At 48.4% G+C, this 16,826-nt stretch overlaps 1 protein-coding gene across 2 annotated transcripts in view; it reads left to right on the top strand.

The window, feature by feature from the left end:
- Window positions 1-16,826, top strand: part of UBTD1 (ubiquitin domain containing 1) — a 52,070-nt gene that overhangs the window by 831 nt on the left and 34,413 nt on the right. Inside the window, exons 2-3 of one of the 2 annotated variants that reach the window (XM_036828142.1) lie at window positions 1,395-1,564; window positions 4,780-4,818. The exons of the other annotated variant lie outside the window; for it this stretch is intronic. Of the exons in view, the coding sequence (XP_036684037.1) occupies window positions 1,443-1,564; window positions 4,780-4,818 (161 nt within the window). The 5' untranslated portion in view covers window positions 1,395-1,442. The remainder of the gene's footprint in view (window positions 1-1,394; window positions 1,565-4,779; window positions 4,819-16,826) is intronic. 2 annotated transcript variants of the gene reach the window in all.

The raw sequence follows: 16,826 nt of genomic DNA, 5'->3' as shown, positions 1-16,826 counted from the left end.
TCGGACGCCCGCCCGTCGGGGCACGGCGCCGGCGGCCAGGCGTCCCCAGAACTCGGAGCGAGCGAAACGAGAACAGTCGCTCCTTCCAAAGACTGTGTCATTATCGGGCTGCAGATCGTGTCTGCCGGAATCCGACTTGCAAAAGCAGCGCAGGACTCTGGGAAAGAAATCTTTATTTTTCCCGCAGGGCTTTTTAGAGCCTCCCGGTCGTCTGAGAGTCTAGGAAATGTGGGGTGCGGGGTGGGAATCGCACTCGGGTTGTTGGGATCCTTCCCAGCCTTGGGAATGGGATCTGCTCCCTGGTGATCCGCGAGGGCCGGCAGCTCCTTCTCACTTTCTGGGTACACTCCTCCTATCCTGGCGCTTCGCCTGGGTAAGAGGTCTGGCGGTCGTTTCCCCGGGTCTTGTACTCACTTCACTTCCTTCTCTGAGGGTGTTGCGAGGGCCTTCTGAGAATGATAAAATCTTAGACTTTAGAGCTGAAAGAGACCTTCGAAACTTGTCTAGAGTCCAGATAGACCTACCTTCTCTTGTCTATGAAAAGCCCAGATCCAGAGAGGTTGAGCAGCTTGTCCCCAGCCACACAGCTAGTCAGTAGTACAGCTGGGGCTAGAATGCAGTCTCCTGTTCCACTCAGTTGCCACATATCCCTTTATGTAAGAGGAGCCCCAGGCAGAGTTGTTAATGAAGTAGAAACTCTAGTTGGAGCTTCCTGTCTCCTTTGACACTGAAGGTTTGTGTTGCTTGAGTTCCGGAAACTGGGACGGAAGATGAGGGGAAACATGGGGGAAGCAGGGAAGGATGTCTTTGTGGTGGACAGGATGACTTGTGCAAGAAGCAACATGTATTTATAGGGAGGACGACGTAAAATTTAGCATTAAGTCCTCTTGTCTGAGGGCAACCCTGGCCATTCTTCTGACTGAGGAAAGTTGATTCTCAAATCCAAAGGCTTTCTTCCTTTCATTCATTCACTTATTCAACAAATATTATTTATGTGCTCAGCCCACATAGTTGATTTGTAGCATTTTTTATTGTTGACAACCCTCTCCCATTTGAAGCTCCAACACTTCCCCCAACTTTTCCCTCCTTGGCATTGTTTTTTTCTTTGATCACTCCCGCCCGCCATCACCTCCTAGTGTGGGACGCCCATGGTCAGTTTGACATTCCGTTTGTTTCTCTCATCATGCTCCTTCCCAGAGGAATCTTACTCAGCCCCTCAACTTGTCCACTGGGAAGGCCCCTACGCTGTATCTTCAACTATTGCCTCTCCAACCCCAGACTCATATAAATGCCCACTGGACACAGATGTAGTTAACCTCAGGTTCAACAGTTCTAAAACCAGCTCTGCATCTCTCCCCCTCAACTAGCTTCCTTTTACTCTTCCATTCTTCCAGCTGCCTAAATTTATACTTTGAAGAATTCTCTCTGCTGTCTTTGTCTCCATGTCCTGGAGGAGTCATTCGCTGGGCCCTGCTGGTTCTTCCTTCAGCAGGTCTTACAAACCTGCCCCTTGTCACCTCAAGGCCAACTCATCTCCCAGACTGAAGTTAGTTCCCCACCAAAGGCAAGTACCTCTTCAGTTATTCATCCAGTGCCTGCACATGGTAGTGTCCCAGAAGGCATTTGTTAAATTAACCTGTTCTGAACCCTGTAAGTTCTATGTTCAGAAATCTTTCTGCCCCTCCCACTCCTACAAGAACTTTTACTTTCAAGGCTGTTCAAGTCTGGTCCAGTCCTACCTTTTAAGGCGTGATTTCTTTCTCTTCTTTGATATTAATGTCACCTGTGTTTGCTCATTGCCCTTTCCGCCTTCTTATCAAGAGCCTTTCTTCTCTTCAAGGTCCACCTCAAATCCCTTATCTTTCTGGAAGCACCTTGCCTGACAAGTCCCCCCCACCCCCCAGCAAACATGATTGCTCTTTCTGAGAACTCCTGCAGTCCCATTATACCACTTACTTAACAATTATCTACTCCATATTATTAATCATTTCTTTGATGTTACAGTCATATCAGCAACTGCATTGTAAGCCTTGAAGACCTTGTGTGTGTGTCTGTCTCTCTGTCTCACTCACTCATATAGTTATACACACACACACACACACACACTAGGCGCTTAGCACAATGACTTGTACAGAGGAAGCACTCAATATTTGTTGATTTTAAAAGGCTTACACGGGAATTCCCTGGCAGTCCAGTGATTAGGACTTGGCTCTTTTGCTACCGTGGCCTGGGTTCAGTCCCTGGTCGGGGAACTAAGATTCCACAAGCCATGTGGCGCAGCCAAAAAATAAATAAATAAATTTAAAAATAAATTAAATAAATAAATAAAATTTTCACCTAAATGTTTTACTGAGGTATATATCTGCATTTAAAAAAAAATCTGCTAGTGTATCTCTATTTCACTTCTGTGGGTCCTACTATGAATAGCTTTATTCATACAGTCCAAAGCCAAGGGGAACTCTGGAGGATGACAAGTTTGGTATAAGGGACGGACTCTTTCTTTTTTTTTTTACCTTTTAAGTTATTTATTTATTTATTTATTTATTTATTTATTTATTTATTTATTTATTTATTTATTTATTTTTGGCTGCGTTGGGTCATCATGGCTGCATGCGGGCTTTCTCTGGTTGCAGCGAGCGGGGGCTGCTCTTCATTGCAGTGCACAGGCTTCCCATTGCGGTGGCTTCTCTTGTTGCAGAGCACAGGCTCTAGGCACACGGGCTTCAGTAGTTGCAGCACGCAGGCTCAGTAGTTGTGTCTCACGGGCTCTAGAGCACAGGCTTAGTAGTTGTGGCGCTCGGGCTTAGTTGCTCCACAGCATGTGGGATCTTCCTGGACCAGGACTCGAACCCATGTCCCCTGCATTGGCAGGCGGATTCTTAACCACTGCGCCACCAGGGAAGCCCGGGATGGACTCTTTCCTAACTTCACAGCGTGCACCTGGCATTCGTGTGACATCTGCAATTTACCCTTTGACAAGGACATAGTTTCATGTTGTAAGACTAATGCCTAAAACTCCCCCTGCCTCCCACCATAACTCTTATCTTTCCTTCGTAACTCTTATCTTTCCTTCGCCACCGCCATAGTGGGAAGAAACCCTCAACAGAGAGCTAAAACCTGACTTCTAAATGTTTAGTTTGTTTTTAAATTTTATTTATTTATTTTATTTATGGCTGTGTTGGGTCTTCGTTTCTGTGCGAGGGCTTTCTCTAGTTGTGGCGAGCGGGGGCCACTCTTCATCGCGGTGCGCGGGCCTCTCACTATCGCGGCCTCTCTTGTTGCGGAGCACAGGCTCCAGACGCGCAGGCTCAGTAATTGTGGCTCACGGGCCCAGTTGTTCCGCGGCATGTGGGATCTTCCCAGACCAGGGCTCGAACCCGTGTCCCCTGCATTGGCAGGCAGATTCTCAACCACTGCGCCATCAGGGAAGCCCTAAAACCTGACTTCTAGGTCTAGGCCTGCAGCTGGGTAACCCTGGGCAAGTCATTAACCCTCTCTGGGTCACACTTGCAATATCTCAGAAAGGGAGGGGGCTGTACCAGATCATTAGAGCTGTTTTTATCATCTTCACAAAGGCAGCTGTTCTACACTGGAAAGTTAATGAGCTGAAATCTTACGCATTCTTATGTCACTCTTCGGCCTTAGTTCTGTCTTCCTAGTCACTTGATGGGTGAAGCAGAGACACAAGGCCTACCGGTCAGGGAGTCTTCCAAGAGCTAGAAGGATTAGGCGGTACTCTCATCTCATCAAGATTTGTGGTTGTCACTCTTTTTTTTTAACCTATTACTCTTAATACATTCTCAGTAGGTCTGAGTTCTCCCCTTCAGGTGCTGGGTGGTCTTTGCATGCTCCAGAGAATACGTGGGGAATTACTCCTTTGGGGAGCTCCCACCAACCCATGCATATACCCTGGATAGATCCGATATCTCTGCCCATGAAGTGGGTGAGGCAGCCCCTCCCCTGCCCATCCCAGGGAGAAATAGAGGTGGTAGAACAGGCAGGTGTCTTGCCCAGTTCCACCCTTTGAGAATGTGGCAGGGCTGAAACCCAGCTATCTGTGATGTGCCAAGCATATCCACTTACGTTCTGGAATCTCAAGCTCGGGGTGGACAGACCCAGGGCCCTGCTTTGGGCTGGCTGGGCTTGGCCCTGTGGTTGCAAGAGAACCTACTTCTCATTGTGTGGGCTGCTGTGGCTATTCTTGAGGGAGTAATTGGGCAACTTCTCCATTTGCTCAGTAAATATTTACACGCTGCTGGCTGTGAACAGACAGGGTCCTTAGCCACATGGAGCTTATAGTTTTGGGGGGGCGCAGACAGTAAACATACAAAGTGTGTGTGATCATACATAGAAATCTTGTATGATAATACATACAATTTTGTATTATTATATATGCTGGTGACTCCCACATGTATAATTTCAGCCCAGTTTCTCCAACTCCAGCCTTGTATATTTTGCTGCCTGCTCAACACACCTAATGTCTAAAAGGCTTCTCAGTTTAACATTTCCAAAACAGAATGAAGGCCCACCCCACCCCCTGTCCTCCCAAAGTCAGCTAATGGTGATTTCATCCTTCCAGTTGCTCAGGCCCCCAAAACTCTAATATCATCCCTGACTCCTCCCTTTCAATCCCATCTCTGCTTAATCAATAGATCCTGTTGTCTTTGCCTTAAATGTATCCAGAACCTGACTCTCACCATCTTCACCACTTTCACCCTGGTTTAAGCTACTATCGGCCTTTTAACTGACCTTCCTGCTTCCTCCCTTGTCTCCCGACAGACTATTTTCATCACAGCAGCCAGAGAGATGCTGTAAACTGTAAGTCAGACTTTGTTACTCCTTTGCTCCCCGTCTCATTCAGAGTCTTTGTGTTGGCCTACAAGACACGATAGGATTTTCATCACCTTGCCTTTCCTCAGCCATCTCTTGTTCTTCATCCCCTGTTCCACCCCCTGAAATCTGAATGGGTCCCTCTCTCTCCTCCTCCAAGGCTCCTCCCTTCTTGTCAGTAAGGCCTCCCAGGCCGTCCTTTTTAAAACTGATCCTCTTCCTTCCACTACCTGCTCTCAGCATTATCTACCAACTTTTCCCTATTTTATTTTTCTCCCTGGCACTCACCACCACCTGACATTGGCTACTACTACTATTGGCCCTACTACGTGTGACCTGAGATTTTTATTTGTTCGTTCCATGGCACCTAGAGCAGCACCTGGCATGTAGTAAATGCATAATAAATATTTGTGGATGAAGCTAGTGTGTAGAACAGAGTGGGTAAAGTCTGTAGAAGAGCAGGAATGAGCAGCCCTGATTGCTGTCTCGTCTTAGGTGGGTGGATGTATCCTAATGGACGGATTTAACTGCAACCTCAAAGTGGTGTTCTGTTCCTGGGACTGGCTTCTCTCTCGCCCCAGGCCTGGGTAAGGTCTCAAATACCTGGGATGTAATTTCCCGTGGTTTGGGAGCCTCTTGCTAGGAGATGCTGGGGCTGAAGCAGGAGAACAGAGTGAAGCCCCTTACTAGGGTCCCAACCAAGCAGTTAGCACTTTCTTGTTATTTTACGTGTGCAACTATGTAAGAGCGGACCCTTCTCCCAGGCACACATGGTATTTGTGGTCATTAACTCAAGAGGTGGGTGTGGGGTGGTTTGATAGAGTGTGAGGCAGGAAGGCGGGTGATGTGGATTCCAGGCCTCTCTACCCATCGAATTGACTTGCTGGGGAATTTTTAGAATCATAGAATTTTAGAGCTGAAAAGGAACTTAAAGATTTCTTTAACCTCTTTTTCTTTTCCAGCTATTAAAAAGAGAATAAAGGTATGTCTACTCCCTGCCAAGTTCACAGAAATATGGTGCAACCTATATAAAAACTGCATAAGCTCCTTTAAGTTTTGAGTATGCTAAGGTCAAGAAATTGTGGTCAAGGTTGAGCGTATTCAAAAGGGAGGGGGTGTGGTCTCTTTGCCACTTTCTTGAATGGTGATCTTGGGCAAGTCATTTGTTTGCTCAGTTAATCATCTCTTAAAAAAAAAAAAAAAGATGATATTTCCAGTGTACTTCAGAGAGATGTTGTAGGGATAAAATAAACTAACATTGTTTTTAAAATTACTTTCATGGCTTAATGGTCTGCTCAAATATGAGGTCCCAATCCAGAGTGTCATCTGCCATTGATGGGGAATAAAGCCTTGGTTCTCTGCTCCTTCCTAGTGGTGTGTGCAACTTTGGACAGACCTCTTGATCTCTTTGAGCCTCAGTTTCCCCATTTGTACAATGGGATGACTGCTGCCCTGCTCACCTCCCAGAGAGATTGTAAGAATCAAGTGCGATCCTGGATGAAAAGAGACTTTGTGAACTTATGAAGTTCCCATTATTCAAAGGTAGAGGATTTTTACACACAAAAACCATAGCCAGTGATTTTCCCCAGATCATTGAAGCTTACTCTTTTTTAAAGAGCAAAACTATAAAAGAAATGTTTAAAAACTATTTTTGGATGGGAATCTTTCTGAAACGGATGATATGCTTCCCAGCAAAGTATACTGAGCATGAATAACCTCCTCTTTGCAACTTGGGGGGTGTTGAGTTTGGACCTGTATGTACAAAGCCCTGCTTGGTGGAGATGGGGACCACAAAAGCCTCTTTCTCTCAAAAGCCTTTATTTCTGAAAGAAGGTGGGGGTGAACTGGTGGCAGGTGGCAGGTAAATTGCTGAGGAAGAGCCCATAACACAGTGGCCTGCCTCGAGGTCCCAAGCAGTATTGGTGTGGGTAGGCTCTTGAACCCTGTTCTGGGCTCTGAATGAGAATAGCGGGTCCTGCCTGATCAGTTACTGTACTCACGACAGTGTGAGGCCCCCAGGCTTTTCAGAATGTAGGGCATTGGGTCCCAAACTAAATGGTTCGCAGCTGCTGTGCTTCTGGGGTTCACGTTTCCACCTATAATTGTTGCTCTGTCTTCTCCCTGGTAGTCAGTGTCACTTTTTTTTTCCTCATTAAAAAACTTGTGGTTAAATATACACAAGATAAAATATACCATTTTAACAACTTTTAAGTGTACAGTTCTGTAGCATTAAGTATATTCACATTGTTGTGCAGCCATCACCACCATTCATCTTCACAACTTTTTCATCTTTCCAGCTAAAAATCTGTACCTATTAAACACAGACTCCCCATTCTCCCCTTCCCCAGCCCCTGGCAACCACCATTCTACTTTCTGTCTCTATGAATTTGACTACTCTGAGTACCACATAGAAGTGGAATCAGGCAATATTAGTCGTTTTGTGTCAGGTTTATTTCACTTAGCATAATATCTTCAAGGTTCATCCACGTTGTACATGTGTCACTTGCCTTGCTTTTTAGGGGTGAATTCTATTGTATGTCTATACCACGTTTTGCTTATCCATTCGTCTGTTGATGGACACTTGGGTTGCTTCCACCTTTTGGTTTTTGTGAATAATGCTCCTGTGAACATGGGTGTACAAATATCTGTTCGAGTCCCTGCTTTCAGTTCTTTTATGTGTATGTCTAGAAGTGGGATTGCTGGATGATATGTTAATTCTGTGTTTAATTTTTTGAGGAACCGCCATACTGTTTTCCTCAGCGGCTGCACCATTTTACATTCCCACCAACAATGCACAAGGGTTCCCATTTCTCCACATCCTAACCAATATTTGTTATTTTCTGTCTTCTTGATAATAGCCATCCCAATGGGTGTGCAGTGGCATCTCATCATAGTGGTCACTTCTTGAGATCCTGACTACCAGGCTCAAATAGCAGCCCCTCCAGTTTCCTGGGGGAACATATGGCTGAGATTGTTAGACTTGTACCTGGAGAGAGAGTAGATGGGCTCAAAGTGAAGCCCGAGGGGCCCTCCAGAGAGGGAAGTACAGGAGTTTGGGCAGGTAGATTCTGTGACATCTTTTCTGGTCAGTCAGAATCTGGCTTGCTTCTGGGTTTCTAATAATGTGGTCGATGGCTGGGATGGATGGACAGTGGCTTCCAGTTAAGCAAAGCAGTTCTTTGTTGTTACAATTCATGTGGCTCCCAAAGAACGTTAATGCTGTCTTACTCATATTGAGCGCTCCCTTTTGCACAAGAGATGCAGGACTATGGTTCAGGTGGGAGCACTTGGGATGGGTAAAAGGCAGGGAGTATTATAACGACATGGCATCCTGGTGAGCTTGTCCGCTGCTCCAGGCCATGTGCTTCTCTCTAAGCTGTTGGGGACAAGATCTCCCTGCTTTCTGAGCCCACAGGGAAGGGGGACCAAGCTTAGTGTGCCCTCACACCTCTGACCAGCCCCAGGCCCTCAACTTGTGTCCCTTATTGCCCTCGGAGAGGGGAACCTGTCAGGAAAAGGGCTGGCGCACCTTCTGCAGGGTATGGGGTGGGGGGAGTAGGGGGACGGGAATGGCTCCTCATTTGTACCTGTCTCCTCTGGGAAGCTGGCACCAGAGCCCAAACCTAGGCAGCCAGCCAGTTACCAGGCAGCCTGGATCTTAGAGGCGAGCCTGTGGACTTGGAATTTTGTTGTTTTTAAGGGCTTGTAGAGATGCAATTAGCAACAGCTCACCTTTGCTGGGTGTGTACCATGTGCCAGGAGCCTCCTGTGCAGTCTCTTGGTTAATCTTCACATCCATCCTATGGGTGGATACTATTATCACCTTTTCACAGAGGAAGAAATTGAGCCTTAGAAAGGTAATGTCTCCTCTCTAAGGCCATGCAGCTTGTAAACAGCAGGGCCTGATCTCAGAGCCTGAGCTTTTGGCCCCTGTATAGTTTACCTTCCCAGGAATGGGAGGAAGAGAGCACAGGGTTTTTTTGTTTTGTTTAAACAAGAGTTTATTATTGAGTACCTTCAGGCACCCTGCTCTCCTTGTTCAGTCAATCATCTCTTTTGATTCTCCTCATTTTGCCTTATGGGAACATTCCTACCCAATTTACATAGGGGAAAGTAAATTGATTTCTGGTGGTCACAGGCTGAGCGGAGGCAGATCTGGGACTCACTTTAATACTTTGACTCGAATTTCAGCGCTCTGAGCTCATTCCATTGTGCTGCCTCCCCCCATCCCCATGAGAAGAATCAGGAGGTGGCTGTGAAGTCTGCAAAGCTGCAAGGACCGGAGTCACTCCACTCCCTTCCCATTGCTGTCTCCTCCTCCTCTCATTTCCTCGCCCCCAGACTGTATCTCGGGGTCCCATGAGTCCATCATTATGCATCTAGTACTTGGCACTTTGGCACATAGTAGGTGCTCAGTAAATGTGCATTGCATGTTTGAGGGCTGAGTGTGGTGGAAGCACTAGGATCTCAGCCAAATTGTTCTTGAAGAGGAACACCAGCAGAATGCAAACAGCGTTGTTTCCTCCCTCTTCTCCTGGAAGGAACCTCCACTGCCCAATGCCCAGATGCCAGGGACTTGAAGAAAAGAGCGCCTTGGCTCTGCAGACTTTGAATTATCCCCAAATTCCCAAGGGAAAAAAGACAACAGTGTCACATTAGCAAAGTGCTTGCAGGATCAGGTGTCATTCTTTGTAATTAATAAGACTAACGATCCCTTGCTATGTTCATTTTGCCATTTTCAAAGTGCTTTCTCAAATATTATATATCATTTGATCCCCACAACCATCCTGTTAGGTGATCAGGGCAGGAATCATTTTTCCTGTTTTACCGATGAGGATACTGAGACTTAGGATGTTAAGAGCTGCCCAAGGTTGTTGACAGGTAAGTTAGGCAGAAGCCATGGGAGGCAATGGCTCTTCTGCTTTCTCATTGTGGTGAGAAAGCCTCAGGTCAGAGCTTCAGTTTCTGCATCTGTGAAATAAGGACAAGAGTAGACCACTTCAGGTACTCAGGGATTAAATGTGATGATTTGTGTGAAGTGATCAGTGCAGTGCTCACACACGGCAGATGCTTAACAAATGATGGCAGTGGGCCATTAATGACAATAACCTAGGCTAAGTTCGTTGTTTCTTTGGGGACTTGTAGTCTACTGACTCTTGTTCAGCACAGAGTATTGGGAAGAGCAGAGTGTAGCCTCCCTTACCTTGACCTGGAAAGTCCGACTCTGGCCACCCTCTGGCCCTTCCCCTGCACTCAGAGTGTATAGCAAGGGCCGACCCTGAATTTCTTTTGATTTGCAAAATCTGAGGTCTTTCAAAGAGGAGGTTTATAAGATAGAGTTTTTCTTTTGGTAACAGGTAATTATGACAATTATGACAAATATTTTATTCACTTAGTATCCATTTGCATTTTTTTATCCTAGCTCCTCCAGCTCATTAGCTGTGTGATCTGGGCAAGTTGTTTTGGATTCGGGGGCTTCACCTTCCTCACCTGTAAAATGGAGATAATAGTATCTACTCATAGGGTTGTCTTGAGGATGAAATGAGTCAAAGCACGCGTAAATCCTTAGACTGGTGCCTGGGGCATATTAAAATATTCAGTAAATAGTAGTTATTTTTTTTCATTATTATCAGCATGTTTGGCACTGTATTTAAGCCAGCTGTCCCCAGCCTTCTTCTTCCCCCCAAGTTGAGATATATGGCCAGTGAAGTTCATATACAAGACCTAGCTTCTGCTCTGTACCCTGGCTATATACCATTCTTGTAACTCCACTCATTCAGGAAAGCAAACGGGAAGCAAGTTGCACAAGAGTGATATTATTGCAGAGATAGCCTTGAACCTAGCTTCATTTTTTAAAAAATGTGAATCATTCACAAAAACTTGAGAACTTCAACTCTTGTTAGTTACAGATCTCTTGCAATGTCCCGCATATTCTTGCCGATTCCAGCAACAACTAGTAGCTACTTTTCTGGGCTCTCTTGGAACAGATGCAAACACTTCTTGCCTGGTAGGTCAGGGCTTGGCAGTGCCCTCAGTGTGCTCATCCTCAGCTTGGCAGAACGTGTCTGGGTCTGCTGGGGCTACCTTCCTGGAACCTGGCACCTCCTCCATGAACTTCCAAGAAAGCAGTGATAAACATCCACAGCAGGGCCACTTTTCCACACTTGATACACAACCCCCTGCAACTGGATTCAAAAACAGTTGTTTTATAGTTATTATATACTGCTGTTTATTGAGTACCAACTGTGTGGCAGGCCCTGCAGTAGGTACTTCATACTCATCTCCTCTAATCCTCCTGTTAATTCACTGCGAATGATGTTGTCTTCAAATTAGGGGAGAGGCTCCGTGATACTAACTATTGCGCCCAGGGTCACATGGTGAGAAATGGAAGATTTCGGATCCCAGATTACTGTTTTCAATTTTCAGCCCTGCATTCCTTCCATGAAACACCTGCCTCACTGTCAGTTTCAACTGAGGGCTCACTGGGCCCTAAACAGGTATAGCTGGTTTACTGACGTCATTGCCACCCATGACTATCAAATAGTCTGCTTCTGCCAGTTCTTGCACTATGTATCCCGAGTATGTTAGAAAGTGCACTTTGCGACAGCCTTCATGGGTTTGTCCCTCCTTCCACCTCTCCCCACATACCCCTACTGCAGTGTCTGCTAAACAGACCACACTGTCCTCTGTAACATGGGATATCACACATGGCATTGATTTTTTTCACTTATGCAATGCGCTCTGTTCCCCCAAAATAGACTGTCATGTGGCCGGAGCATTTCCTTTCAAGAACCCTCACAGCAGCTCCAGGAATCATCACCCCGAATCAGTCCCGTTTACGTGGTGATTACCACGTGCATTAGGCACCCTACTACGTGTTTGACATCACTGTCTTCAGTGTTCACGTCAGCCCCAGGAGGTAGGCATAATTACCTCCACTTTACAGATGAGGAAGCTGAGGCTCAGGGAGGTTAAGACCCTTGTCCACGAAAGTGGGAGAACTGCTGTTTGAATCCTAGTAGTTGTACCCCAGGGGCCTGTATCTTAACCGCTATGGGAAACTGCCTCTAAATATTCACCGTAACTGCCTTGTCCCGGCCATGGTGTTAGCACAGGGCGCAGCGTGAAGAGTCAGTTCCTTTCCTCAAGGAGCTCACGGTGTGGTGGGCTGAATAATACTGAGCTTCTGTGATCTGTTTTTATTTATTCCAAACCTATTTCCATGTGGGCACACCCAGGTGTGCAGATTCATGACATACAGCTCCAAGGTTGCAGGGTGAGCTGAGGGGACAGTCCCCGGCGAGCTGGCAGTGCTCTGTACGGCTGTGTTTATGCCCCAGGTTTACTTCTCTGTTTGCTATTTGCCCTTCTTCCCTCTGGGCTCTCACATCAGGTTCATGGAACCCAGAGGTCATCCGGGTCTGGCCCAGTGTGATATTCCTGTTTGTGGCCCAATGCAGGGCTGGCTGGCGAGGACAAGGGAGGCCTTATTTGACTGGAAACTTGCTGCTATTATGGCTTTTTATAAGGCCCCAAATTATTTTTTGAAACATGCTGTATGTGCTGTTATTTGGTCCCGCTCCCTGAGGAGCAGAATGGGCTAGTCTTTGGAGTCCATAGGCAGAAGGAAAGCTACACTGGACCCTTTAATCTGTAGCTGACCCCTCCTACCTGAAGCTGAGCCTAGCTCTGCCCTGCTTTGACATATGTCCCATGGAAGATCCAGGGCCTGGATGTTTGGTCCATTCTTGGCCATTAAGCACGTTTTCCTGCAGCCCCGGACAGAGATGCTCAGTCTGCTACTGTTGACAGCACCACTCCTTGGGCATTCATCTATGCCAAGGGCCTAGGCCCAGGGGAAATACCTAAGGAGAGACTTCAGCCTATGGGCCCTGTTCTGCATGTGTCTGGCTCACCACCCGATGCTGGTTTGGATATGGATTGATGGGGACCCCTTTTGTAGGCTGGGCCTGGGGCCTCAGTTTTTAGAGGTGAAATGATCCAAAAGCTGTGGGGCTGCTCAGAATCCACCCTTACCTTTTAGCAGAGAATTGGCATTAATAAGGAATTCGGCTGGAGGAACTGGTTCAGAAAGGTCAAGCCCCTGGTCTGTGGTCTGTCCTGTGCAGTCAGAAGTGGAGCTGGTACCTGACCCAGGGAATCCGACTCCATTTCCTGTGTCTTTTCTATACATCCTGCCTCATTCCTGTGTACGCATATTATACACGTATGTCTCATCATCCATGATGGCTTACAGTCTATCTGGGGGAAGGAGCAAAGACAAATAGAGGTGTGATACAGTTTCAAGCAAGATAATGTGTAGACAAGTGCTGAATCATGCGGTGTAGACAGGTAGAGACAAAGGCAACGTGTAGACACTTGAGAAAGAATTGAGGTTGGATAGGGCAGATATTCAGGGTAAGTGAGGAGAGTTTACAGAAGGGTTAGTGATTTGAGTAAGGGGTGCAGGTTGGAGAGAAGCAAGTAATACGATTTTCTTTATTGTAAAAGCAGTCTGTGTTTATGTAAAAAATGTGAGCAATACCAGAAAGCCCAAAGAAGAAAATCTCCTTCATATTCCCACCACCCAGAGAGAGTCTCCATTTCCATTTGGTGTTTGTTCTTCTAGCCTTTCTTTTTTTTTTTATTTTTTAGGCAGTAGAATCAAATTGGCTGTGTACACTAAGGTTAAGGGAAGGTCTCGAATAGCAAATGGGGAGCGTAGGTCAGAGCGAGCCTCTGCTGGTTCCTTACACATGGAGTGCAATGAATGAAGTGCTTCAGGAAGAGGCACCCAACATCCGTGAGCAGATGGGACCGGAGCCTGTGAGGAAGCAGGGGCTCCTCCACCCAGAGCTGGGACTCAGATTTCATCGCCCACTGCAGAAGAGTCTCAGGTTTACTCCTCACTGCTGCTGCCCAGGGGGTCAAGGGAAAGAATTTGTCCTGAGTCGTCTCAAAAGCTCGCTTCCCCCGACACACCCCCATCCCACGGACTCCTCCCTTTCTTACTTACCATCCGGTTTCTCCAGCAGAGTTCTCCTCCCCTGGAGTTGGGGCCACACAGCCGATTTTGCCACACCACAAAGCTGTGCTGCTGCCTGAGGTCATTGCAGGGGAGAAACTATATATAGCGGAGGACTAGCATCAGGACATCTCCATATTGCTCGGACCATTTAGCATTGCCCTTCAGCCAATGCAGACAGGGTCACCTGGGACTCAGCGCCCGTCAGGTGGGCTCTTCGTTGTATCTTCAGCGCTCTCTCTGTGTTCCCCAGCCGGTGCTCACCCACACAGGACCGGGGTTCTGACCCCTCCCAGTTCCAAGAGAGCCTTTAAAGGAGCTGCCTAGGGAAAGGGGCAGCAGGGAGAGTTCAGAGCCCAGAGTTCTCTTCCAGCTCAGCCACTTGGCACCTGTGTGGCCTTATGCCTATGAATCTCTGGCTCCTTATCTGAATGATAAAGGAGTTGGTCTGGAACAGGAGTTTTGTACTATTGTTTTAAGCCACTGGAACCCTTTCAGATGCAAGCTCACAAGGTAGCCTAATATATACAACCAAATGGGCGCGCCACTGGTTGAGGCTGGGGAGACTGGAGCCCCAAGAGGTTCCATTGAAGTCTCAGGGTCCCACAGAGTGCACAATTTGAAAACCACTAGGTGAGACAACCTCTGAGGTTTTCTTCTTCTAGCCTTAGGATTCATGGTCTGGCCTTGCGATGGCCTCTGGCATAAATGACCCATCAATAGGGGTGGAAACTTTGTGATCTCTTGGAGACTTTGATGGTCATCTTGGGGGAGGGGAGAATGGTACAGGGACAGAAATCTCGGGGCAGAGGTTTCTGTAGTGGGGGCAGCCCAGGGGAGCACAGTTTGCAGATCCAGTTGGACATGCTGGCCCGCACTGCCATGGGCTGTTTTTCTCTGGCCTGCTCCCACTTGCCTTTCCTCTGAGTGCTGGTTTGTCCCAAAGATGAGATGAAAATGAGGATATAATGCACTTCAGGCAAGGAAAGTGCATTTAACTTAAGTTGCCTGGGGCTGAGTTACATACTTGATATGTGGAGTATTTGTAGAGCATGGTGGTACCTTTGGCAGAAATCAGAAAGCCAGGATCTGGGGCCAGTTTTCTTCATTCAGCAAGTTTGTTTGTCAGGCACCTGCTTTGTATTCCTGGAGAAGCATAAGGGAGATCCCAGCTTTGTTAGGCCCCCTTGATTTCGAGTTAACAGAAACCAGCTGAATCTAGCTTAAGCACAAAAGGTGACTAATTACAGGGTTTCAGGGGGTGCGCAGGACCCCATGGCAAGATTTCTGCCTGGACTTAAGCAGGGCTTGGAAAAACCTTGTTAGATTCTCTCTCTTTCCCTCAACTCAGCTTCTCCTCGGGCTTCCTCCTGTCTCTGCAGCCGGGCTTCCTCCTCCTTCAGCCCACACGGCCCAAGTGTTCCTGCTGCAGCTCCAGCCACACTCAGGGGGGCTTAGCTCTCCCAGCCCAAAGTCCAGACTCCCAGAGCAGTGTGTCCAATTGGCCCAGCTTGGTCCACTCAGCTCCAGCCAGGGGATGGGGTCACATGCAGCAAAACCTGTCTCGTGGGGGCCACTTCTGACCCTGTGCGGATGGGGGGCAGCTCCAGAAGAGGGGCACTTGTGAGCCGCACAGACAGCTCCAAAGCTGTCTGCTCCTCCAGCCCTCAGTGAGGAGCTCCAGTCCCAGGGCAGGAGCAGGTGTAAGAGGAGCGCTTACTAGGCACACAGGGAGACAAGAAAAGAAGTGACCCTTGGCAGAGCCTGCTTGTTGCCGAGTACACGGCCCCTCCAGTTGGGGCTGTCAGATGGAGGCGACGGGGCTCCCCGGGCTGGTGTTGGCAGTGTTCCCCACAGAGCAGGGGCCCCTCCGCGTTAGCTCAGGGGGAAAGGGTTTGTTGGCAGGATTACAGCGAGGCAGCCGGCCTCATGGGAGCTGGGCCTGAAGAGCAGTCAGGAATGGAGGCGGCTCTGTCTTTTGGGGGCTTTTGGCCTCTCTGCTTGTGTCTGAGCGTCTGCTCCTGGCTTCCCCCTCTGTAGACCCAGCCTTCTCTTCTTACTCATCGGCTTGCTCCGTGACTGAGCACACCAGTGCCAAGTCCTGGCAGCGAGTAGATTGGCTACTCTGTGGCCAGGGACCACCCAGGTACAGGCAGCAGGTGGGCGCCTGATCCTGCAGGATGCTGGGCTGCCCCTTTCAGGACTCTGGGCAGGGCAGGTGTTAAGAAATGGTCTCCTCATTCCTCCTGCAGTCAGGGGGAATGCTTGTGGACAGAGGAGAGGGGGGCCTTGAAGATGGAAGAGAGGAGGGGGCTCAGGAAGGGGGACCAGCCTGAACTGAAGCAAGGGTGCAGGGAGGAGCTGGGGGGCCGGTGTGTGCTTTGGGGAGGGGACAGTAAGAGGCAAGGCCTGAAAGGCACCTTGAGAGCTGAGCTGTGGGCCAGGGGTGTGGAGGGGATGGGGAGCCACTGGGAACGTGTGGCCAGGGCGCTGCCGGGGACTTGAAAGGGTACCCTGGACTCAGAGGCTGAGAAGGATGGCTAGGGAAGGGATGGAGCAGGGCTGAAGACAGCCAGGCCAACTAGGGGGAGGAGGGGAAAGGTCTGCCCTGACATGTTGGGAGTGGAAGTCCCTTTGAAGAAAGAATCCACAGGATTGGGTGACAGGTTGGCGGAAGCAGAAGGAGGGCCAGAGGCGTGGGGGGAGGGGTGGGAGCATTGGGGAGGGCCTGGCGACACTGGGAACTTGGGGAAGGGAGGCTCGTCTAAGGAGAGTCTAAGGAGAGAGATCGTTAGCCTTACAGAGCAGCGGGCTGCTGGAGTGCTTGTTGTTTTCTGTTGGGAGAACTGAGCACAGTTAACAGGGAAAGGGAAGTCCCAGGCTAAAGGAAGGAGACTTCTGGAGAATGGGTCCTGGGCCCACCAGCTCTGCTTCTCAGGAACGGTGATCCTGCCCAAGTCGCTCAGCTTCC

The sequence above is a fragment of the Balaenoptera musculus genome, chromosome 16, assembly GCF_009873245.2.
Source record: "Balaenoptera musculus isolate JJ_BM4_2016_0621 chromosome 16, mBalMus1.pri.v3, whole genome shotgun sequence".
NCBI lineage: Eukaryota > Metazoa > Chordata > Mammalia > Artiodactyla > Balaenopteridae > Balaenoptera > Balaenoptera musculus.
The sequence above is the reverse complement of the archived record's forward strand: the minus strand, read 5'-3'. Positions and strand labels throughout refer to the sequence as shown.